This window comes from Lates calcarifer, linkage group LG4, assembly GCF_001640805.2.
Source record: "Lates calcarifer isolate ASB-BC8 linkage group LG4, TLL_Latcal_v3, whole genome shotgun sequence".
Lineage (NCBI taxonomy): Eukaryota > Metazoa > Chordata > Actinopteri > Centropomidae > Lates > Lates calcarifer.
The window spans coordinates 19,386,551-19,400,845 of record NC_066836.1 but is presented as its reverse complement, the minus strand read 5'-3'; the positions used below and the strand labels follow the sequence as shown (position 1 = coordinate 19,400,845).

Below are 14,295 nucleotides of genomic sequence, written 5' to 3'. Positions count from 1 at the left end.
TTGTTGTGGTGTAGTGGGAGCACTGTCCTGCCATTGGGGAGTGTTGTTGCAGTGTGGGGCGGGGGGCGTAAAAACACCCAGATGAATCCCGGGACTCAAGATTTTCCTGCAGAACATCGTATTGTAACGAGATGAACACTATTATTCACTTCATCTGTCAGTGGTTCTAATGTAGTGGCTGATTGGTGTTATGTATTGCATTATATTATCCTGATAGTCGGTAGTAGCTTGGGTGGAATTTATTGAACTGTTTCCGCTGAAGCTTAGGAGGCGCACCCGGACACAGTAAGTCAGTCCTTTCACTGCTTAAAGTAAGCCTAACATTATCACACAGTGCTAAAATGAGTGAGAGAGCAGTATTTAGGGTTGTCATGTTTTCATTTGCATGACTGGTTGTTAGTTTGGCAGCACAGAAAAGCCGAGTACGCGGGAGAAAGTGAAGGCAGTTGTCAGTGTCGGACTTGCATCTGGCTACTTCCTGGAGCCAGTCATGTGCCTGTGTAAAGCCGATTTGTATCGTACTCGCAAAAGAAATTAGAATCACTCATCTTTAGTCACAAGTAGCCTTATATATAGTCTACTATGAATATTCATTAAGGTAACAAATACTACAAAGGTAATGACTTATACAAATACCCAGATAATTTAAAATCTGGTCTGTTTTTGGACACTCGCAACCCCGACATATTAATAATATAGAGTGGCCTAACATATATTGTTTTTTCTATTTTACTCTGGTTGCTCAGTTGTTTTCGTTATGTCATTTAAAAGGTTAGAAAGTGCTCAGTGGAAAATTGGTGTAGTCGAAACTAAAAACCCTGGTGTTAAGTTGTCAAAGTTCAAAGGTCTCTACATTACATAACCTGAAGCACTGCAACATTACACAGAACCGTGAAAAAGAACTGAATGTAAATTTTTTATCTTTTTAGCCTGTGTGTAATATACCACCTTATCTATGTGTTTTTGTTATCATAGACTAGTGTCACTGTGGGACTAGTATGTGAGTTGAAGCCAGTCATGCACAAGAATTTAATTGCATGAGAATTATATTTTGTGTGTGTTTGCTCCAGTTCTGGCAGTATGGAAGGGGAGCTCCTCTCAGCCCTGTGTACCCCAGCTCTCGTGGTGGATGTGGACAAAGTGAAGAGAAATGCCCAGAGAATGATCGAACGCTGTCAGGAGCTGGGAGTCCAGCTTCGGCCACACATGAAGACTCATAAAACCATGTATGAATACACACTCTCACACTCATACAATACTTCAGTCATATTTATGGGATACTGACACTGATATGGTCTGTGTCTTGTGTTCCTATCTAGTGAGTGTGCTGACATAATGACGGGTGGATCACGGAGGTCCATCGTGGTTTCCACACTGGCAGAGGCCTGTTTTTATGCTGACCATGGATTTGATGACATCCTCTATGCTTACTCTGTTCCCTTTGATAAGGTTCTCTCAACTCACACTACAGCATAGTCCCTATTCTCTTTTACACACATATCCAGTGTGACAAATAGTATATAGCCCATACTTTATGTGTTTATATGTGCAGATTGTAATGTCTCAGCTTACCTTTTCCACTGCAGACATTACTCATAGCAGGAAAAGCACATATGGAACTAATCCATTTAAAGGGGCTATTTGTAAGTTTTGCTATCGCTACATGGCCAGCATTAACAGCAGTTTACTTACCAGTCTAGAAGAGATGTTGCAATTTCAGCATCAAATTTCATGTCTTTACTCCAGACTGAAGATGAGGAAGTAGTAGCGCTGCTCAGAGGACATATTGTAACCTCTTATATTGTGAATGCAAACATGGCTGAAGCTCTTGTCAGCAACCATTGCCGCTAACTGCTCTCAGCAAGAAGCCATGTGCAGCAGTAGAGAAAACTAAGAAATGGCCACTTTAACAAAGCAATTTTCAAAAGTGTGATCAATTAATTATCTGCCAATCAACTAATCAACTGTTATTAAGAACCTCAACATACAGATCAATGCAATTAACATTATTTTGACCTTTCGTATAATTACAGCAGTCATCAGTTGTTATGTTCTAGCCATGCTCAAAATACCATTCTCACTGATTTATGTGTGTATGTGGTGTGTGTGGTTGTAGGTAGAGCGTTGTGCAGCCCTGTCAGAGAGACTGGATCTCTTCCAAGTTTTACTGGATCATCCTGATGCTTTGGAGCAGCTCAAAAAGAGACCGCTGAGAGATGGTCGGCAGTGGCACGTCTGGCTGAAACTGGACTGTGGCAATGGGAGAGGTAAACAGACAGGGAAAGCACGGTGTAGCTGGTCATCAGCGACGGCCTGTGTGCTGATCACATTCTTGCTCTTTGTCGTAGCCGGTGTCCTGCACTCAGACCCTGAGGCTGTCAGATTGGCTCAGGCCATCACTGAGGCAGAGGGTGTGCAGCTAACCGGAGTGTACGCTCACTGTGGGAACACCTATAACTGCAAAGGAGTGGAGCAAATACAGGCCGTCGCCCAGGAAACCACCAGCTTGACTCTGCAGTTCATGGAAAAGTAAGACAAAAGTAAACTAGGAGGTGCAATTATCCCTCCTGACATGTTTAAGTTTCTTTCCATCACAAAGGTCTTGTTGTTTTGTAGCTGTGATTGTTAAAGAAAGGAGAATAAAGTTGAATTAATAAGACAGAACACCCCAGATGAATGGGATTAACCCTACTAAATCTTGCTTATTTACACTGTCAGTCTTTTCCATATTCAGCTTTAATACATTGAAGCTGCTCTGATTGGTACTTTAATATTAATAATTTGTACTGTGCATGCTGCATTGGTCACCACAGTATGGAGAATTTAGCAGCTAAAGAGCCAGATTGTTCCCTCAGGAGTTTGTGTAGACCAAGAATAGACATGGACAGAGAATACTGGGGTTACATTCATTGGGTGTACACAAGTACAACTACAAGTGAATGCTAATGTTGCTCCATGTCTGCTGAATGTGTAAATATGCAACTATTTGCTTACATGTTCACCATATAATCTTTTTTAAGATAATATGTCAGTGTTGTGTTTACAGCTGAAATTCAATCCATGCAGGTTTAAGCTGTGTCTTGATATGATCACTAATTTTACTTCTCGGGGTTTGTTTCTGGCAGACTGAAGGCTATTGGCATCACCTGTAAGTCCAGCATTGGCTCCACCCCTTCCTGTAGTCACCCAGTCAAAGACATGGCACAGCTCAGCGAGGTGCATCCTGGAAACTACGTCTTTTATGGTGTGTGGATGGATGTAGATGTAGCTGTGTCAGTGCACCGGTTTGTTTATAGAAAACGTAATGTAAGTCCTTTAGAGTCAGTGATCATTTTTGGTGCATTTTAGATGTTCAGCAGTCTCTGATTGGCTCATGCAGTCTGGAGGACGTGGCTGTGAGGGTTTTGACGAGGGTGATTGGACACTGTCCTCACAGGAACCAGCTCCTGATTGACTGTGGATGGACGGGAATCAGGTGCCTTCATTAATATTGCTTATCCTGTTTATATTTGGAGATTGCACAGGTAATCTGCTTAACATCGTAAACTGACAAAGGACACATACATGTAAAAAACAAATAACAGTACATTACTCACTTTTTTACTCACCACTACATTACCTGCTGTCACCTTTGTATTGGTTAAAAATGTGATCTAAACGTGGCCCTGACATAACCTTTGACCTGCTGTTGCTCACCACTCTCAGTCTGGATGGAGCTGGAAAACTTCCCACTGGATATGCTGTGATTGAAGGGCATCCAAACCTCAAGTAATGCTTTTACTCTTACCTCTAATTCCAGCACTAAACTCAAGTGTAACTGATTCTCTGATGAGAAACTTTTCCCTCCAGGTTGTTGTCTATGACCCAGGAGCATGGTAGAGTGGAGCCCATCTCTGGACCGCTGGACTACAGCAAATACCCCCTTGGCTCTCTGCTCACACTGATCCCCTACCACGTTAGTACAGATTAATGATTAATTAGCTCATTATATCTGTTTTATTGTCCTCTTATCTGACTATCTGTGTTGATTTCTGTAGTCTTGTGCAACGGCAATGATGCATCCTGTGTACCATGTGCACTCCGAGGGCCGCCTGCTGGGGAAGTGGACACCAACTCGTGGGTGGTGAACACCTGTCCAACTGTTCACTCATACACATAATTTTGTTAGGATAATCAGATTAACTTTGTAAAACAGATTATTGTAGCACACTCTTGTGATTGAATTCATAACTAATGGACGACTGTATAACAATGTATAATTCCAGAATTACTGACTAAATAACATGTAGTACGTTTTGTAGACCTATTCTCCAAATGTCTCTGAAGTTATATTGAAAAAAAAAAATAGAACTATAAGCTTTTAAATGTCCAAATTAGTTATAGGCCTATGTTGTGTCCTCATCATTTAATCAGTGCAGTGTTTTGAAATGTGTTGTCACAAGGACAGAAGCAACAAATGCCAGTAGGTGGCTGATGTTGTGTAGGCACTTACTGAAAGCTGAACAATAATACAGGTATGATGCTACAGTCATGCCAATTATCTGTGTGTGCCCAGTTGATGGTAAAAAAAAAACACAGTGAATGATGATGCAGATGTGTATCTAGTTTAGGTATTTTACTGTCAGTCACCTGGATTATTCCGACTGCCTTAATAGAAACCCTCTTTCAGAAATGTGAATATGTCTTTTTTTGTTTGTTTTTTCATTGCCTGTGTGGCTCAGGCAGGAGACCAAATAAATGAAACTACAGTGAAAGGGACAGGTGCTAATGTTTGGTGCTAGTTTAACTTGAAAGCAAATTGTGCCAGTAAATACAAGATAATCATATAGACAAAAAAATGTGATTTTTGTTTTCTGACTGAATAAAATCACTATTGTTCTCAACATTGTTGCCAAGTATCTTGCCATAGTTCTAAAATAATTCTCGTTATGATTAAAAAAACATGTTGTCATTATAAAGCAGGAAATATGCAACTGCCAAAATATAATTGTTGTTATTGATGATAATGATGATAATACACCGTGGTTCATTCTTAAGTAATTAAAAACTCCGTCAGTAGGTTTCGTAGGTTTGCAGTGCGAAGAGCATTTTGGGAAATGGTGTTTTCTCTGAAGTGAGCGCTCTGATTGGCCACTGTGTGACCTTTCACTTGTCACGTGGTTTAAAAACTTCAGGAGGATGGCGCGGAAAGTTGTCACCGCTTCTCCCAGTTAAGCTCTCAGGGTGTGAGAGATTTGTTTACATTTTCCTCGAGCGACACTGACATTATCGAGTAAGTTACCTCAGTTCAGTTACATTTTGTTAGTGTTCCTATTTCTTTAGGCTTTTAGCAAACAGCCGTCGTCTGTTGTCGCTGACCGGCCTCAGTGCTTCTCCCCTCTCACCGCACTAACGTTGGCAGCTAACAGTCTAACGTGGTTACCATGAATGACGGGACCTTACTGGATTAAAAGACTTTGTTAGCAGCCTACAACTTTGTGAAATACGCGTCTGTATGTGTTGTGGTTGTAACCGTAGCATTAAGTTATAGCTTCGGTCACTCTGTGTTGTGTTTCCCTTTAGTCATGAGTGTGTTGGAGGTGAAGTTCATTGGTGATGGAGATGTTCTGGAGCACATCGTGGACAAACAGGAGGGTATGGACAACAGAGTCACTTTACTCCTCCTGCTGAAATGTTGTAGTTTAGGAGGCGTTTTCTGACTATCTCCCTGCCTGTATGTGGTGTAACTATAAGGTGTGCAGAGCAACGGTGTGTCTGTCCAGAAGATGGTAACGTTTAAGAGCCCAGCCGGACGGCGGTCCAGAGAGGATGCAGAGGATGGTGGGGATGAAAATGGAGTCTTTGATGAGCAGAATTATATTCAAGCTCTAGGAACAGATAATACAGAAGGTGAGCGAGGCAACTGTAATTTTTGAAAACCCGTTTTCTTTTCATTTAGGGTATTTTTGTTGAATCATATCAACAGAAGAACTTCCACCTGGAGCCACAAAATGCAAAGCAATACCCAGTCTAATACAACGGCACTGTAAAAAATTCTACCTTCATTAAGCTTGTAATGTTAATGATAATGCTTTAGTTGTAGCTGTTTTAGAGAGGTGTTGATTCATCTTGGAGGCTTTGTTTTTTGATGCTGTTGTATTGTGTTATACTGAGAGATGCCTCTAATATTTTGTAGACCTGTTAACATCAGTGAGTTCATGTATGGTATATTAACACATTTTAAATGGCTGATTGTGGAAGTGACACACCAATTCCAATTCTTCTTAATACAGCCTACATTAGCATGAGTGCTGCTGATGATAGTCATTGTAACTGGTGCTGTATTGTTTTCTTGGTTCTGCAGAGGATGAGGAGGGTCTGTCCAGAGTGGCTGGATCCTCCATTTTCACATTTCAGAAAATTAAACGCAGCCACAGCATGGCCCAGACTGGTGAGAACCTCCAGTACTCACACACACTGTATCACAGATATACAAACATTCTTGCATTGTATGGGATCAACCATATTTATTAGATTATTATTAACTGGGTTTTTAGGCTATTACATACTTTGTATTTGTGTTTTCATACGTAGCAAGTGAGTTGGCGCGGACTCCCGGAAAAAGCGTGACCTTCAGCAAGACCCCAAACGTTGAACCCTCCACTCCAACCCGAACAGGCCGTAGTGCGTCCAGTACATCCTACCTATCTCTCTGTTTGTATATCCTATCTCATGTCCCTTTACATACAACTAAGTCTATTCTTTCTCTCTCCCTGTCTATCTAGACCACAGAGGTGAAAGCAGGACGCCACAGAGGGTGAGAGTAGAGGGCATTTTATTTGTTGTGGTTAGATAGCTCTGCTGCTATGTCAAGAGATGTTTTCTCTGTGTAACCCCTGGTTTTTGTAAGACAGAGCAAGAAGGTCCAGTTTGTGTCCACAACACCCCACAGACTCAGGAAGAGAATGACAAGTGAGTTCATCATGTTACAATGAAAGCAGCTTCTCTTCCTGTTACAGTAAATAAGTTATGGTAACTGAGACTCGAGGTGTTATCTAAAGTCGTTCGCTGTTTTCAGCTCCGAGCCTTCGGTCAGACAGCGACAGTGAGCTGTCGCCCTCAGACTCTGGGGAGGAGGAGGAGGATGAAGATGGGATGGAGGATGAGCAGAAAGTAAAGAAAGAGGATAAGGAGAACTTGAAGACTCCAAGAACACCCAGTAAAGGTTTATCTGCAGCTCTCTACAAAACTCCTGCCAAGAGGAGCAAGAGCACCTCCGAATCCCTCAACCAGCCCAGTATGGTTGAGGAGTATTTTGAGGCCCATGGCAGTTCAAAAGTCTTGACATCAGACCGCACGCTCGAGCGTTTACACACCCCTAAACTCGACAGGGTCAGTACATAACATCCTGCAGTCTACATGTATTCAGTTTTTTTCTGAGGTAAAGTTTATCCATATTTTGTGTTTGCAGGAGACATTGGTGCGACTTTTAGAGGCAAAGTCATCCTGCTACTCAAGAGAGATCCAGCAGCTTCACAGCAAACACCAAAAGCACTTTAGCAAATGGATGTTACAGTTACAGTGAGTGTGTTTTGTTCTTCCTTTACTGAATGCTCTTTGTAGTTTTGTGGCTTTCGAATGGCACAAAACAGAAAGTGTGTGTGTGTGTGTGTGTATGTAGGTTGGGCTTCAGTGTGCTGGTCTACGGTTTGGGCAGCAAAAAAGCTCTGCTGGAGGACTTCCGCGTGTCTCACTTGGCTGAAGAAATCCACCTCGTGGTTAATGGATTCTTCCCTTCCATCACTCTTAAATCAGTCAGTATTCTGTATGCCTCTATCAAAAATAAAAACGAGATGAAAATAACAGCAAGGCTGGAGCCAAAGTCAAAATGACACTCGTCTACCAGTTGAAAATTCAAGGCACAATATCAATAAGGCTGGATTTTCTTTGCTTTCATTGCAGATCTTAAATGCTCTGACATGTGAGGTTCTAGAGCACCAGGGAAGCTTCCGAACGCCCTCAGACCAGATCCAGTTCATCACTCAGACCCTTAAAGAGAGTGAGTGCGTCTCTGTCATATAACTTGTGTTGAAATTAAGTGTGTTTTACAGTTAAGCCTGTCCTCATAGGCCCAGATCTCCATGTATACCTGCTAATCCATAATATCGATGGACCGATGCTGCGAGGAGAAAAGACCCAGAGTGCACTGGGGCAGCTGGCATCCCTCCCCAACCTGCACTTAGTGGCTTCTTTAGACCACATCAACGCTCCACTGGGTGGGTGTTTGTTAAGTATGTGTACTGCAGAATTCATTATGTTGAAATGCATCCTCGCAGCTGAATCTCTCCTGTGTGGTTCCCAGTGTGGGACCAGTTTAAGCAGAGTCAGTTTAACTGGCTGTGGTGGGAGTGTGTGACGTTCCAGCACTACGCAGAGGAGACGTCGTATGAAAACTCTCTCCTGGTGCAGCAGACCGGCGCTCTCGCCCTCTCCTCCCTCACACACGTGCTCCGCAGCTTGACGCCCAACGCAAGGTACACCATACATGTTGATATGATGAGGTGTTAAATGGCTCATAGGTTACTGGAGTTGTTCATGGCTGTGTATTTTTTCTTTTTGCAGAGGAATTTTCAAACTGCTGGTGAAATTTCAGCTGGAAAACAAAGACAATCCTTCATACACAGGTGTGCACTCATTCAAAACTTCAAAATGCTGAACAGATTCTTCCCTAAATTGTCACTGTATTCTTATGTGATTGTAATATTTTTTGGCCACCATGTGCAGGACTGTCATTCCAGGATTTCTACCAGCGTTGTCGAGAGGCGTTCTTGGTGAACTCTGACCTCACACTGAGGACTCAGCTGACTGAGTTCAGAGACCACAAACTGATACGGACACGCAAGGTGGAGATTTGTTTCATTTTACAACTCTCAACTCTTACTCAGTTCCAACCCTCTTCACACTCTTCTAACGCTTACATTTATTCCCATGATTCTCCAGGGTGCAGATGGAGTGGAGTACCTGATCGTTGCTGTGGACGCAAGCACATTGATGGATTTCCTGGAGAACGAGGAGGGAGACTGAGAAGAGGAGGCTGTGAACTTCTGTTCATGAACTGACTTTCCAAGAAGAATCAGTTACATCTGATATATGAGACATGTACTCCATTTACAGACTCTGCACAGTTTAAATTAATGGTTTAAATCAAATTACTGATGAGATGTTTTGAGTTGTCCTAAATGCCGCTGTGTCTGAATGTATGTTTTCTCCGAACATCTGTGTAATGAAATTGAAATACTGAAACAACGTTGAAAGTTAATGTATTGCAATTTATTCTCTCTAATTACAGAAATAGAATTACGTGTAGCAAAACATACATTCTTTTGTTCTTACAAGGCAGGTAGGCATGCTGCTATGACAAAAAAAAGCAGAGGAAATGATTCAGTATTCTTCCACATGTGAAAACTGGATGACAGAGGAAAAGGGTCAGTGGAATTAAATCATATGCCATGCTTATTGGAAGCAGGAGGTAACAGGAGAAAGGGGGGATTGGTTAGGACCCTGTTTCTAATCTCCAAAGATGAGAGTTTGGTTTAGACATGGAGTGGAGGGAGTGAGAGGTTTGGCCCTGAGTGCATGCTGTGAAATGTTTCAGTGCTGGATGTCAGCAGTTTTCTGTGTCTGCAGTGAATCTTGTAGTGTTTCTGAGTCCAGTGTGTAAGTCTGGAGTCTGTTCTGCGTGGCTGTGTATACAATGTGAAGCTCGTCTTCATCCAAATCTTTGAGCAGCAGCAGAATTGCATCGAGAGCGTGTGTCTGAAAATACAATCAAAGTGATCGATTAATGTCTGACACAGAACATTCAGTCCTAAGTTTTAAGGAGAGCACTGTTCAGAGATAAAAAGTTACCTTTTTCATAGATGATTTGGTTTCTCTGGTTGATGGAGAGGAAAGAGAGGGGAACTTGTCTCTGGACAGCAGCTTCATCCCCAACTCTTCCCTGATTTTACTAAAACCAAAAGGAAAATGAATATTTTATCTTAATATCTCTACATTTATTTGAGAGGTTTTTCAGCCAAGGCACATTTAACTTCTGTAAGTGTCATAAGGCTTACTTGGTCTCCTCCATGTTGTAGTTGAGTGGGTCGTTCTCTGTCTCTGCTTCTGGAAGTCCATTTGTAGAAAGCTGGTTTTGGACACTGCCTGGTGGGGTGGTGACCACTTCACCCTCCATGAGCGCCAGTGTAATCTCATCCTCTGTCACTACTGCACACACAAAACATTACACACATACAGGTTTGAGCTGTGGAAAAGATCCAGAGCAGGTACTTTGGGTTAGATTGTTTTGTCAACTGCCTTTACCAAAGTCGAGAATAAATTTAAAACCTATTTTTTCAGCTGATGTGGAAATTTTAGCATTTACAATTTCATGATGACAGGGCAAAGGCGTATCTGCAGGTGAACATTATGTGAAGCTCTAAAGCCTACTAAATGGACCCTGTGACTACCTAATCAAGATAAAGGTGTTCTTTACTGCAATAATTTCCAAATCCCATTACATAACTGTGTTTTATCCAGACCATCTTAAATTCAGCATAGTCATCTGAATGTTTCTGTTCCAACTGGGGAGTGCTGCAAAAACATTGCACACTCACCCTGGTTGTCTAGCTTCTGCAGACGAGGCAGACAGCGCAGTACAGTCAGACGATACTGGCTAGAGTCATCTAAGCAACAGGGGTTTTCAGCCAACCAGAGCACTCTGAGACGTGTCAGTGGGCGCAGATGAGAGAGCTCAGAGAGCGAAGGAATCATGTTCTTCCTCAGGTAGAGCTCACACAGAGACAGGCAGCCAGCCAGAGGAGCCAGAGACGAGATGCTGTTGACACTAAGGAAAGATCGTACAAAATGATTTAATGTAAATGTAATAGTGTTAACAGTAACATGGCTGTTTTTATGTGTTGGACCAACCTCAGTGTCAGCACCTTAATGTTGGGCATTTGAGAGAAGATAGAAATCTGGGGGGACAGAGTGTAAGGAAACACAATAAAAAGGAGCGCAACAAAACTAATTTGAACATTAATAGTGGATTCAGCGACAGAACAAATATGATATCCATTAACTGTTTGACTACTCACGTCTGTTAGGTTGCATCCCCTGCAAAGTAAACGCAAATATAACGTTACCATAAATACGACATGTACAAAAAGGCTGTTCCTGTCAACCTCGACCGTCAACGTGTTAACTGAAAAATAAAACTAGTGGTCTGTAAAAATGTAAACACTTACCAGCAGTTCAGTTTCTTCACGCTGTCCAAGTCGGAGGCCTTAGCCTTAGCGAGAACCAGTTTCCGTGTTAGCTTCATCGTTTATCGCCTAACTTAGTCAACAAGAAAAAAATGTTTTAATGCATTACATCTTCACAGACAACAAAGGCCGCATTATGACAAGCTAAGTGGACAAACATTTGTACTCAGCGCAGGGATGTTGTTGTCCACCAGATGAATACGCATGCGCATATCCCTGCAGCGTCCTTAGTTACGGGATAATTATTTCCTGCATAAATTTCTGTATTTTCTGGACACTGTTTGGTCATTCCTATTGACATAACAGAAACGGAAAAATTCCATATCTTAACATTTATTTTCAGTTGGGTTTTATTTTTATGTCGTATTGTCCACACCCTTCGAAAACTCAAAGTCCCATAATGCAGCGTAATGAACTGGGTAAATCGCGCCTGCGCGGTAAGCAATCCCTCTTTGGACCTACATCTCCACTGAAACGATGGTGAGCCCCGAATGTCCCCTTCCTAATCCGTGTCAATCTAACATTTTCTGTGCTACAAATGATATAATCACATATTTGGAGGCTTTGTGGTGTCCTCCTTTGTCGCATCCGAGTTTTATTTGTGTTAGTTTTGTGATTGTAACAACAGCAAAAACGATGTTTTCATGTCCTATTGAGACAGAAATGGCTGCCACCAGTGCTATACTCATACCGGGCGGGCTAGTCAAGTTACCTTGCTGTCTGTCCTTAAATCCCGTATTCCGTGCTCGTTTAGACGACCGCGGCTTTTTAAGTAAAGCGAAAAGGCACACTTCATGTATAAATTTAGTTTTCTGCCTTCAAACTTGGTCCATGGCTGTTGAATTGGTTGAAGTTAGCTATGTGGCTAAGCTAATTTGGCAAGAGGAGGCTTGTGTAGGATAGCTAGTTGCACGACTGGTGACAGAAATTTAGTCTTCCTGGATTTTTGATTTCTGCTGCTGACAGAAAGTGTGTGTTACATATCTGCAGTGATGAGACATGATGTATTCCTCTATATTCTCTATATACTGTCAGACTCTTTATAATCCCAGTGGCTCTGTGTATGGGGGGTTGTTTTACTTGTTAAGATATCCTGAAATAACACTGCTCTAAGCACACTTTCTAGCCCTGTAGCAATAGCACTAGTACTAGTTAAATGGCAGATGTCAATAGTATTACCCCAGTACTATCAGTAGTGGTTACTATTTGTTCACCTGCATTTATGGTGTCAATTGTGTCACTGTATCTGACTATGTTCATATTGTCCACAGGCCAAGCGCACCAAGAAGGTGGGGATTGTTGGTAAATATGGCACGCGTTATGGCGCGTCGCTGAGGAAGATGGTGAAGAAAATTGAAATCTCCCAGCATGCTAAATACACCTGTTCTTTCTGTGGCAAGGTAAGGACAGCCCTTGAGATAGTGCTTTAACTAATTCATGTTACTCAGGGTGCAGAGTACACATTAGGAATGCTGGCAGTAGATGGCAGTGTCTGACATACATGCAAATACAATGAAGTTTGGATGTTGCATCTGGATGAATTGACAAGATGTTCTATCATGTGTTATTAATGTGCACAATTTATATTTACAGACCAAGATGAAGAGGAGGGCTGTTGGTATCTGGCACTGTGGATCCTGCAAGAAGACAGTGGCTGGAGGCGCCTGGACTTACAAGTAGGTTTCTTTTTGTGTAGTGGTAAAGTTGTTGCTGTGGATTATAAAAAGCAATTTTGGTTTGAGAGCTGTGTCTTTGACTGCAGCTTTTTACCATCAGAGTGACACAGCTGTACCTGCACCATGAGGTGTGTCTGGTGTTTGTTGCATTGTTGGATCGCAAGCTAAGATGTTCCAAACTTACATGGGCTAGGTTTTAAATATGGAGCATAATCCAGTATGTATGTTTTCTCTTGCCAGACCACAATATGGAAAATGAATATTGGGTTTTGTGCAAAGGTCCCTCTAAAACGCCTTAAATCAACATTATTCCATTTTACATAATTATTCCATCCACCCTTTCAAATGAAGTGATCATGTGTTTGCAGACATCTAATTGCTAATACACTTTAAAGGACTGTTTTCTAAAAGCTCTTCTCCTGATACTCAACTCTCATAAGTGTTTGACAAGTTGAGAGAAAGAAGACTTAAGTTGAAACTGTTGCTTAGCTTAATGTAAACTTTTCATGCTGTAGAAAAATGTCTCATTTGACAAAACAACACCAAGGTCCTGATGGAGAAACTCATTTTTATGATCAAGGAAATGTGATGGATGGCTTTTGGTGTCTCAAGTTGGTGTGTTCATTAAAATGCACCTTTTTCTAAGCAGTGTTTGTTTTTGTTTTTTTCTTTTTCAGCACAACTTCCGCTGTCACAGTCAAGTCCGCAATCAGGAGACTGAAGGAGTTGAAGGACCAGTAAACCAGTGCACTCATCACTGGTGGATATGGGACTTTTTTCAATAATTAACCCGAACTGGACATGGCCACAACGTCCAAAAATAAAGCGGTCTGGAGCGGAATCCTTTGTTTGTGTCTTTTTACATTTGGTTTATAATGTAGCAGTAATGTCAAAACTTGTGTGTTGTCTACAAGAAGGTACTTCACCAACCCTGCATTAATGACACATTTTCATTATAGAGCTCAGGCTGCCAATAAAGTTGTACCATCAGAGGCAGCACAACTATCCCAGTGCATTTGTGTGAAGGTGACATAACAGAAGAAAGGGGTTCTCTTGTGCTGTATTTTGTTAGCAGTAACACCTGCACTGTAGCAAATTAGATGAATAACCCACTGATATATATGGGCATATGAGCAGATAAGAGTGTGCTGTATCTAGACAATGAAGGCAAAAGCCTTTGAGTTAGGGATTGCTTGCTTTGCTACGATGCCCCTTTCCTCTGCAGACTGAAGAAAACTGACTCTGAAGCAGAAGGTGAAAATATTTCCCTGAAAGAATCAACAGAGCAATACGTGCCTGTCAAGCTAAAATTGTAGATGACTTTAAACAACACATAA

General features: G+C 41.8%; 4 protein-coding genes across 5 annotated transcripts; 3 read left to right on the top strand and 1 right to left on the bottom strand.

Annotated features, from left to right (window-relative positions):
* Positions 1-33: 33 nt before the first annotated feature.
* Positions 34-4,883, top strand: zgc:162816 (uncharacterized protein LOC571260 homolog). 2 transcript variants are annotated; one of them, XM_018677466.2, is made up of 10 exons: positions 34-311; positions 1,071-1,226; positions 1,320-1,449; positions 2,117-2,267; positions 2,349-2,529; positions 3,126-3,244; positions 3,349-3,475; positions 3,706-3,768; positions 3,850-3,955; positions 4,038-4,883. In XM_018677466.2, exons 2-10 carry the CDS (start codon positions 1,081-1,083, stop codon positions 4,125-4,127), a joined length of 1,113 nt encoding a protein of 370 aa, XP_018532982.1. In that variant the 5' UTR covers positions 34-311; positions 1,071-1,080; the 3' UTR covers positions 4,128-4,883. The 2 variants fall into 2 exon arrangements, with proteins under 2 accessions (XP_018532982.1, XP_018532981.1); XM_018677465.2 differs by having other exon boundaries at positions 35-285.
* A 264-nt stretch (positions 4,884-5,147) lies between these two features.
* On the top strand, positions 5,148-9,298 carry orc2 (origin recognition complex, subunit 2). The gene is made up of 16 exons (XM_018677461.2): positions 5,148-5,272; positions 5,563-5,634; positions 5,734-5,889; positions 6,344-6,430; positions 6,574-6,663; positions 6,765-6,796; positions 6,894-6,951; positions 7,058-7,371; positions 7,451-7,560; positions 7,661-7,793; positions 7,942-8,038; positions 8,109-8,255; positions 8,342-8,513; positions 8,602-8,663; positions 8,764-8,882; positions 8,980-9,298. The coding sequence occupies exons 2-16, from the start codon at positions 5,565-5,567 to the stop codon at positions 9,061-9,063; spliced, it is 1,731 nt and encodes a 576-aa protein (XP_018532977.1). The 5' UTR covers positions 5,148-5,272; positions 5,563-5,564; the 3' UTR covers positions 9,064-9,298.
* On the bottom strand, positions 9,288-11,495 carry cfap410 (cilia and flagella associated protein 410). Its single transcript, XM_018677463.1, has 7 exons — positions 11,265-11,495; positions 11,115-11,133; positions 10,948-10,994; positions 10,635-10,864; positions 10,095-10,245; positions 9,889-9,988; positions 9,288-9,795 (listed from the first exon to the last, which is right to left on the bottom strand). The coding sequence occupies exons 1-7, from the start codon at positions 11,339-11,341 to the stop codon at positions 9,631-9,633; spliced, it is 789 nt and encodes a 262-aa protein (XP_018532979.1). The 5' UTR covers positions 11,342-11,495; the 3' UTR covers positions 9,288-9,630.
* A 194-nt stretch (positions 11,496-11,689) lies between these two features.
* rpl37a (ribosomal protein L37a) lies at positions 11,690-13,799 on the top strand. Its single transcript, XM_018677460.2, has 4 exons — positions 11,690-11,762; positions 12,554-12,682; positions 12,876-12,958; positions 13,636-13,799. Exons 1-4 carry the CDS (start codon positions 11,760-11,762, stop codon positions 13,697-13,699), a joined length of 279 nt encoding a protein of 92 aa, XP_018532976.1. The 5' UTR covers positions 11,690-11,759; the 3' UTR covers positions 13,700-13,799.
* Positions 13,800-14,295: the final 496 nt, after the last annotated feature.